The sequence below is a fragment of the Scleropages formosus genome, chromosome 4 (genome assembly GCF_900964775.1).
Source record: "Scleropages formosus chromosome 4, fSclFor1.1, whole genome shotgun sequence".
Lineage (NCBI taxonomy): Eukaryota > Metazoa > Chordata > Actinopteri > Osteoglossiformes > Osteoglossidae > Scleropages > Scleropages formosus.
Genome location: NC_041809.1, coordinates 25,155,185 through 25,164,624, shown reverse-complemented (window position 1 = coordinate 25,164,624; position 9,440 = coordinate 25,155,185). Strand labels below are relative to the sequence as shown.

Here is a 9,440-nt window from a genome sequence, read left to right as displayed (position 1 = left end):
ACATTATCTCAATGTCAGGGAGCACCTACTATACACCGATCAGCCACAACATTGTGATGGCAGTGTGATGCTCTGGACAAAGTTCTGCTGGGAAACCCTGGGGCTTGGGATTCATGGGGATGTTACTTTAAAACATACCACCTACCTAAAGACTGTTGCAAACCCTGTACATCCCTTCATGGCAACAGTATTCCCTGATGGCAGTGGCCCGGCCACACTGCAAAAATTGTTCAGGAATGCTCTGAAAAACATGATGAAGAGTTCAAGGTGTTGACTTAGCCTCCAAATTCCCCACATTTCAATCCAATTGAGCATCTGTGGGATATGCTGGATAAAAAAGTTCGATCCAATGATGGCACTAAGTGAGAATTTTATCAGCTTTAGCAGAAAATAAATCTATTGAACATCTCTGATTATTGTGGCATGAAAAAAATAAAGTGATGGCTGTTAATTCTTATTTCTCAGTTTTCTGTTTTGTCCAGCATTATATATTTTTTTGCCAATATTTTCTTTTGAACATAAACTGTAAAGTGTGTCTCTTTTCTATAGTGGTTTGCTCTTGTGTATTCCTTAATTGCAGAGAGTCAACTGAGATTTTTAGTGGTGTTGCAGCTTTTGTTATAGAGACAATACGGTTGTAAATCGAATAGAAATTATTTTGTCTCTTTGCAGCAACTGAATAACAACAGAATGTAATGTCTAGTTTCAGCAAATGCCACTGTGCTGTTAACTTGAAAGAGGGTAATATATATTTAAATAAGTCTACCAGATTTGTTGTGGGATTTGTACATAGCTGGTCATTGAGCCGTTCTTCAATACTATATTTTACAACTATAAACTGAAAAAACTATATTGTTGAGACTGAGCTGGTAATAATGGTAATGTGAGGTTTGCATGAAAAACAGACAGTTCTGTTTGCAATTTCCTTCTTGCTTAAGCATGCATTGTGGGAATCAAGTGGTAAGATCATATCCTTGGTGTGTACTTGTGTCCCCTTCCACGTCCTTGTCTGTTATCTCATTTTAGTTAGATATTTTACCTCCTGTTGCCTCCTCAATAGTGATAACCTCTTCTGACCCCCCTAAAATGGCCAGAGTTCCTGTACGGCATTTTGAACTACATTTACATTTATTCATTCAGTAGACACTTTTCTCCAAAGCGATGTACATCTCACAGAAAAATACAATGAGTGCATTACATCAATAGAAAAAGAGATTTAGATGCAGACACCAGATTCTGAAACACAATTTATTTGTAACATTCCATCTTATGAACCAATGCACATCACATGAGTAGCTGCTAAAACGTTTATCCTTTAACTGAGAATTCCTAATCACAAAATTGGAGCAAAGATTCACATTTACATGTTTCTTTTTTAGTAATACATTAACACGATAGTGTATTGATCGCTTTAGGAATCTCATTATAGCTTAGGAACCATCAAAGAAAAATGTCTATAATAAATTTTCTTAAAGTATTACAACAAATGTATTTCACTGAAATGCAATTAACTCGTGGGGGGGCGCAGTGGGTTGGACCGCAGTCCTGCTCTCCGGTGGGTCTGGGGTCCGAGTCCCACTTGGGGTACCTTGCGACGGACTGGCGTCCCGTCCTGGGTGTGTCCCCTCCCCCTCCGGCCTTACGCCCTGTGTTGCCGGGTAGGCTCCGGTTCCCCGCGACCCTGTATGGGACAAGCGGTTCTGAAAATGTGTGTGTGTGCAATTAACTCAACATAGAATTATAGATAGTAATGGCATAGTAATATTTTTATTTAACTTTTGTCTATTATTTGGTTGTATAGTGTTTCAAAGGAAGGGGGTGCGGTGGCGCAGTGGGTTGGACCACGGTCCTGCTCTCGGGTGGGTCTGGGGTTCAAGTCCCGCTTGGGGTGCTTTGCGACGGACTGGCGTCCCGTCCTGGGTGTGTCCCCTCCCCCTCCGGCCTTACGCCCTGTGTTGCCGGGTAGGCTCCGGTTCCCCGTGACCCCGTATGGGACAAGCGGTTCTGAAAATGTGTGTGTGTGTGTGTGTTTCAAAGGAAATTTGAACTAAATGTTCTTCTGCAAATTAGAACGACTGCAAGAAGAAATAAACAAATTTTATGGTATAATTTTTAAAAGAACACGGCTATAAATAACATTGAAAACAATGAACATGATGTAGGAATTCCAGCGATTATATAACAAATTTTGTTGACTTAAAAAAACTCTGAAAACTAAAAAGTAACCAATATAATCTTACCTAGACTTGTTAGATACTTTTGAATGAAGCATTTTCTTCACCTTACTTTTTAGTTCTTTAGTTTGCAGTGCATAAATAACAGGGTTCAGATTTGCAGGGACAACATGAAACAAAATAGCCACCAATTTTCGATAGCCTGAGTACATTTGGATGCGGTGAAAGACAAAGGTGAGAAATACAGTCCACAGCATGATCATGTAGAGCACTAAGTGGCTGCAACAAGTCTGAATTGCTTTGTTGTTCAGCTCTTTGCTTTTCTTGGTGAAACAAATGGTGAAAATCTTATAATATGTTCCGATTGTAATTACTAACGATAAACTGGATAGGAACACTGTGTAAGCAAGACCATAAATGTTGTTGATGGACACATCCTGGCATGAAAGCTTGAACAGAGATGCGTTGTCACAATAAGCATTCACAATGACCGACCGGCATCTAGTCAGTCGAATGGTGAGTCCCAGCAGGATGGACACCATAAACAAGGAAAAGGCCCAAGCATATGCTGACAGCTTCACCACCATTCTGGTGGTCATGACTGAGGAATATCTCAGAGGGTTACATATGGCCACATATCTGTCGAAAGCCATGATCATTAGTATTACATGTGCAGCTGCAACAAATGTGTGAAAACAGAAAGCCTGAGTGACACACTCAACATAGCCAATGTATTTTTCAGTTGAGAAAAGGTCCATCATCATTCTAGGTAGAATGTTAGTGTTTCCCATAATATCATTGAAAGACAGATTACAAAATAAGAGGTACATGGGCTGATGAAGACTCCGTTCCACTGCAATTAGAATAATAAGTCCTGTATTGGTGATCATGGTGAGAATGTAAGTAACAAGCAGAATGAAAAACACTGGGTAAACAAACTGAGGAGCAAGGTCAACACCCTCCAGTTGTAGGATGTTGAGAGCGAATGTTGTGTTGTCCATGTCTATCCTTTAATGGAAAAGAAAAAGACATGGATGAGTATGTTGTTATTAAATTCTCACATCTATATAATACATAATTTATTGAAATTTCAATCGAAGTCTAACTCTTAAAAATGTAATTGCTCCTCAAAAACCTAGGAAACAAAACATGCATTGGAAATGAAAAATGTTCACAGAATTTTTATGGCAGTAAAATTTTTATAGATTTCTTTGCAAATACTGTGCACAGATTATTCAAACTATGGAAAAAATAAAAATTAATTTCTAGATTTATCTGACAGTTCTCTCCAAAACAACTTAAAATGTTAATCTACCTACAATTATTGACCCATTTGTACAGCTGGGTAATTTTGACTGCGGTTATTTAGGGTAAGTACCTTTCTCAAGGATACTGCATTTGAAAGTGAGATTCAAATCTGCGACTGTGGGGTCCAAAGGGTCCAATGCTCAAACCACTATGCTTCTGGCTATCATTTGCATAAAAAAATTAAGTGAAATCGCTTTTCTTTGAAATTGTACCCCTATCTTTAATCCTTTCATTACAATCATTGTGCGGATGAATCACAGCAGATCCTTTAGAAACTACTTTTCTTTTTTGTACTGAATGATAGTATCAGCAAACTGAAACTGCCTTGGAGTGGAAACACACTCTCTCTTACCAGTGAGTGAAATATCCTGAGCTTGACCTTAAACACGAATCCCGTCCACTGCAATTCTACCAGATCTGTTCAGCTCCTCCTCTTTTATCTGGTTTCCATTTTCCCTTAGTGACTTGAGTGATGTAAGTGTTTGTGTCATGGCAAACACAGGAAACAAGGCTGACGGACTCAAATACTGGTGCGTTTATTTCTATAACAGAAGAGTCTGATTCACAATTACAGTTATTGAGGTCTCGGAGTGTGGGCAAGGAGTGCATCTTTTTTCAGGTTGCGGTTCTGCGGCCAAGTGTATCTGACCAGCCGCTTTAATACTCCGTCTCCGGGATTAGTCACAGTGTAGTCGTCAAGCGTGTGCTTCGGGATAGTGACAGTAACCCCCCTCTAGGGGCAGCTCCTGCTAACCAAAGCTAGGAGGGAGCATGACCCTAGGACGGGGTGCTGGCCAGTCTGGATGGTCCCTGTAGAAATCAGTAACAAGAACAGGGTCCAAAATTTCATGTGCAGCAACTGATTACCCCTCCGTGAACCGCCACCTTACCGTGGTGGAGGGGTTTGAGTGCCTGAATGACTCCAGGAGCTATGTTGCCTGGGGCTATATGCCCCTGGTAGGGTATCCCATGGCAAACAGGTCTTGGATGACAGACGAGACAAAGTGCGGTTCAAAAGTCCCTTATGAAGACAGTCAAACCAAGGCTTTCGTTCACCCCGCCCAGTATGGGGTCACCGGGGCCCCACCCTGGAGCCAGGCCTGGAGGGGGCTCGCATGCAAGTGCCTGGTGGCCAGGTCTATGCCCACGGGGCCTGGCCGGGCTCAGCCTGAAGCCATGACGTGGAGCCACTCTTCGGTGGGCTCACCACCTGCCAGAGAGACCGTAAGGGGCCGGTGCGTTGTGATTTGGGCGGTGGTCGGGGCCAAGTGCCTGGCCGACCCAAACCTCGGGCGCCAACTCTGGTTTTTGGGACTTGGAACGTCACCTCACTGGCGGGGAAGGAGCCTGAGCTGGTGTGGGAGGTTGAGAGATACCGTCTAGATATAGTTGGGCTCACTTCCACTCACAGCTTGGGTTCTGGAACCACTCTTCTCAACCAAGAGTGGACTCTCCACTATTCTGGTGTTGCTCAGGGTGAGAGGCGGCGGGCTGGTGTGGGCTTATTAATAGCCCCCCAGTTCAGCCGCCATGTGTTGGAGTCTACCCCAGTGAATAAGAGGGTCATCTCCCTACGCCTTTGGGTCAGGGAACGGTCTCTCACTGTCGTTTGTGCTTATGCGCCTAGCGGCAGTGTAGAGTACCCGGCCTTTTTGGAGTCCCTGGGGGACGTGCTGGAAAGCGCTCCCACTGGGGACTCTGTCGTTCTACTGGGGGACTTCAATGCCCACGTGGGCAGCGACAGTGACACCTGGAGGGGCATGATTGGGAGGAACGGCCTCCCTGATCTGAACCCGAGCGGTGAGTTGTTATTGGACTTCTGTGCTAGTCGCGGTTTATCCATAGCAAACACCATGTTCATGCATAAGGGTGTCCATCAGTGCACTTGGCACCAGGACTCCCTAGGTCGGAGGTCGATGATAGACTTTGAAGTTGTTTCTTCTGATCTTCGGCCATATGTCTTGGACACTCCGGTGAAGAGAGGGGCTGAGCTGTTAACTGATCACCACCTGGTGGTGAGTTGGACTCGATGGCGGGGGAAAAAGCTGGACAGACCTGGTAGGCCCAAACGCATAGTGAGGGTCTGTTGGGAACGTTTGGCGGAGGCCTCTGTCAGAGAGGTCTTCAACTCCCACCTCCGACAGAGCTTCAACCAGGTCCCGAGGGAGGTGGGGGACATTGAGTCTGAATGGGCTGTGTTCCACGCCTCCATTCTCGGGGCGGCGATTCGGAGCTGCGGCCATAAAGTCTCCGGCGCCTGTCGCAGTGGCAATCCCTGAGCACAGTGGTGGACACCGGAGGTAAGGGATGCTGTCAAGCTGAAGAAGGAGTTCTATTGGGCCTGGCTGGCTCATGGGACTCCTGAAGCAGCTGACGGGTACCGACGGGCCAGACGGAACGCAGCTTTGGCAGTTGCCGCGGCAAAAACTCGGGCTTGGGAGGAGTTCGGTAAGGCCATGGAGGAAGACTTTCGGTCGGCCTCAAAGAGATTCTGGCAAACCGTCTGGCGACTCAGAAGGGGGAAGCGGTGTTCCACAAACACTGTTTACAGTGGAAGTGGTGCGCTGCTGACCTCAGCTGAGGATGTTCTCGGGCGGTGGAAGGAGTACTTTGAGGATCTCCTCAATCCCTCCGACACGCCTTCCGTAGAGGAAGCTGAGGCTGGGGACTTGGAGGGGGACTCGTCCATTACCCTGGCTGAAGTTGCTGAGGTAGTCAAAAAACTCCTCGGTGGCAAGGCTCCGGGGGTGGATGAGATCCGCCCCGAGTTTCTCAAGTCTCTGGATGTTGTGGGGCTGTCTTGGCTGACACGCCTCTGCAGCATTGCGTGGAGCTCGGGAACGGTGCCTCTGGACTGGCAGACTGGGGTGGTGGTCCCTCTTTTTAAGAAGGGGGACTGGAGATTGTGTTCCAGCTATAGGGGGATCACACTCCTTAGCCTCCCTGGGAAAGTCTATGCCAGGGTACTGGAAAGGAGAATCCGACCGATAGTCAAACCTTGGATTCAGGAGGAGCAATGCGGTTTTCGCCCTGGCCGTGGAACACTGGACCAGCTCTATACCCTCACTAGGGTGTTGGAGGGTTCGTGGGAGTTTGCCCAACCAGTCCATATGTGTTTTGTGGACCTGGAGAAGTCATTTGACCGTATCCCTCGTGGCATCCTGTGGGGGGTGCTTTGGGATTATGGGGTTCGGGGCTCGCTACTACGGGCTGTTCGTTCCCTGTATGACCGGAGCAGGAGCTTGGTTCGCATTGCTGGCAGTAAGTCAGACCTGTTCCCGGTGCATGTTGGACTCCGCCAGGGCTGCCCTTTGTCACCGTTTCTGTTCATTATCTTCATGGACAGAATTTCTAGGCACAGCCAGGGAACGGAGGGTGTCTGTTTTGGTGGCCGCAGGATCTCGTCTCTGCTTTTTGCGGACGATGTGGTCCTGTTGGCTTCATTGAATCAAGACTTGCAGCGTGCACTGGGGAGGTTTGCAGCCGAGTGCGAAGTGGTGAGGATGAGAAGCAGCATCTCCAAATCCGAGGCCATGGTTCTCAGTCGGAAAAAGGTGGATTGCCCCCTCCGGGTTAGGGGGGAGTTGCTCCCTCAAGTGGAGGAGTTTAAGTATCTCGGGGTCTTGTTCACGAGTGAGGGAAAAATGGAGCGGCAGGTTGACAGACGGATCGGTCCGGCGTCCGCAGTGATGCGGTCATTGTACCGGTCTGTTGTGGTGAAGAAGGAGCTGAGTCGTAAGGCAAAGCTCTCAATTTACCGGTCAGTCTACGTTCCTACCCTCACCTATGGTCATGGACTCTGGATCATGACCGAAAGAATGAGATCGGAGATACAAGCAGCAGAAATGAGTTTCCTTCACAGGGTGGCTGGGTGCACCCTTAGGGATAGGGTGAGGAGCTCGGAGTAGAGCCACTGTTCCTCCGCATCGAGAGGAGCCAGTTGAGGTGGCTTGGGCATCTGTTCCAGATGCCTCCTGGACACCTCCCTGATGAGGTGTTCCAGGCATGTCCCACTGGGAGGAGGCCTCAGGGCAGACCCAGGACACATTGGAGAGACTATGTCTCCTGGCTGGCCTGGGAACACCTTGGGGTTTCCCCAGGAGAACTGGAGGACTCTGCTTGGACTGCTGCCCCTGCGACCCAGCCCCAGATAGCGGAGGAAGACGGAATGGAAGCAACTGATTATTGTTCCTCCAGCTCATAGTCCTCCTAATCCACCAAGTACTGTAGGCCTCCATGCCACCGATGGGAGCCCAGAAGCACGTGCACACACACGCGCACGCACGCACGCACACGCACAAGCTTAAGCCACTTGTCCCATTCAGGATCACAGGGAGGCAGTGCCTAACCCGGCAACACAGGGTGAGGGGGGAGGGCACACACCCAGGACAGAATGCCAGTATGTCGCAAGGCACCACCAGTGAGACTCAAACCCCAGACCTACTGGAGAGCAGGACCCGGTAAAACACACTGCGCCACCACATCCCCCCAAGCCAGAAGCACCCGGATGGTATAGGTAGGGCCCCCGTCTACCTGAACCAATGGGGTTGACGTAACGTCACTTGGGGCCTGGAGAAGAGAAGTTCCACAGGGCTGGAGCAGGGACATGTGGAAGGTGGGATGGACACGTAAGCGCAAGGGTAACTGGAGCTTGTAAGAGACAGGTGTGACCTGGCAGAGGACCTTAAAGGGTCTGATGAAGCAAGGGCTGTTTCTTGGATGGGAGACAAAATTTCAGGTCCCAAGTGGACAACCACACGTTCTGCCCTGGCTGGAAGGAGAGGGTGCGTTGATGCTGGTCTCTCTGCTGTTTTTATCAGTGGGTGCTCCGCTGAAGGTGTCTCCTGGGGCACGCCACGTCTCCTCAGTAGCCTGGTACCAGGTGTTGACTACGGGTGCATTCCTTCGTGTGGAGCACCAAGGAAACAGAGCTGGTTGGGAACCCAAGACACATTAGAACGGCAACATACCTGTGGAGAAATGGGTCAGGGCGTTGTAGGTGTACTTAGCCTAAGGCAGGTACCTGGCCCACTGATGCTGCCTATGGGCACAATCACTACGGAGGAACCAACTGATGTCCTGCTGCAACTGTTGTCTGCCTGTTGGATTGGGAGTGGTAACTGGAGGTGAGGCTTACCGAGACCCCCATCTTCTTTCAGAAAGCCTTCCGAACCCGCTAGGTGAACAGTCCAACACAATGTCCTCAGTTTGGCTGAAAAAGTGAAATACCAGCTGGAACAGTACCTCTGCTGTCACCAGGGCTGTGGGTAGTCAGAGCAGGGGGATCGGGCCACAGGCCTTGGAAAACTAGTCAACTAAGTTTAGTATTGTAGTCTTTAATTCTGTTGAGGGAAGGTCCACCAAGAAGTCCACTGCCACATGTGATCAGGGTCGTGAGGGCACCGATAGTGGTTCCCGAAACCCAGTGGGTTTCTGGGTTGGGGTCCTGGCCTGGGAGCAGGTTGCGCAGGCCTCCACGTACTCCCGGATGTCCTTTTACATGGAGAGCCACCAGAACCTCCCCTGGAGGAGGGAAAGCATTCAGCTGATGCCAGGGTGTCCTGCTGTGGGTGAGTCATGGGTCCACTACAGGAGTGCTGGTAACAGTCTCCCTGGCACGTACTCCTTACCGTCAGGTGTATTGAGCGAGCCAAGCTCGGCTGTCTGTGTGACCTGGAGATCACGGAAAAAGTGTTAGTGCACCGTAGCTACAACACAGTTCTTGGGCAGGATCGGTTTGGGGTTGTCGGTTGTAGGATTGCTGGCATATAAGTGCAAAAGGGCATCTGCCTTCGTGTTCTTAGTTCCCTTCCGTGATGGCAGCCGAACCGGGCAGACTGCACAGAGATGGCCAGACACTCTGCAATAGAGGCATAACTGGTCTTGGAAATGGGACTCTTTCGTTGGGGTTCAGCCAGCCTTGACAGTTTACATCAATTCCGGAGCCTCCTCTGAGGG

At 48.8% G+C, this 9,440-nt stretch overlaps 1 protein-coding gene across 1 annotated transcript; it reads right to left on the bottom strand.

The window, feature by feature from the left end:
* Nucleotides 1-2,236: 2,236 nt before the first annotated feature.
* On the bottom strand, nt 2,237-3,175 carry LOC108921190 (olfactory receptor 6Y1-like). Its single transcript, XM_029251098.1, has one exon. It carries the CDS (start codon nt 3,173-3,175, stop codon nt 2,237-2,239), a length of 939 nt encoding a protein of 312 aa, XP_029106931.1.
* Between the last annotated feature and the right edge of the window lie 6,265 nt (nt 3,176-9,440).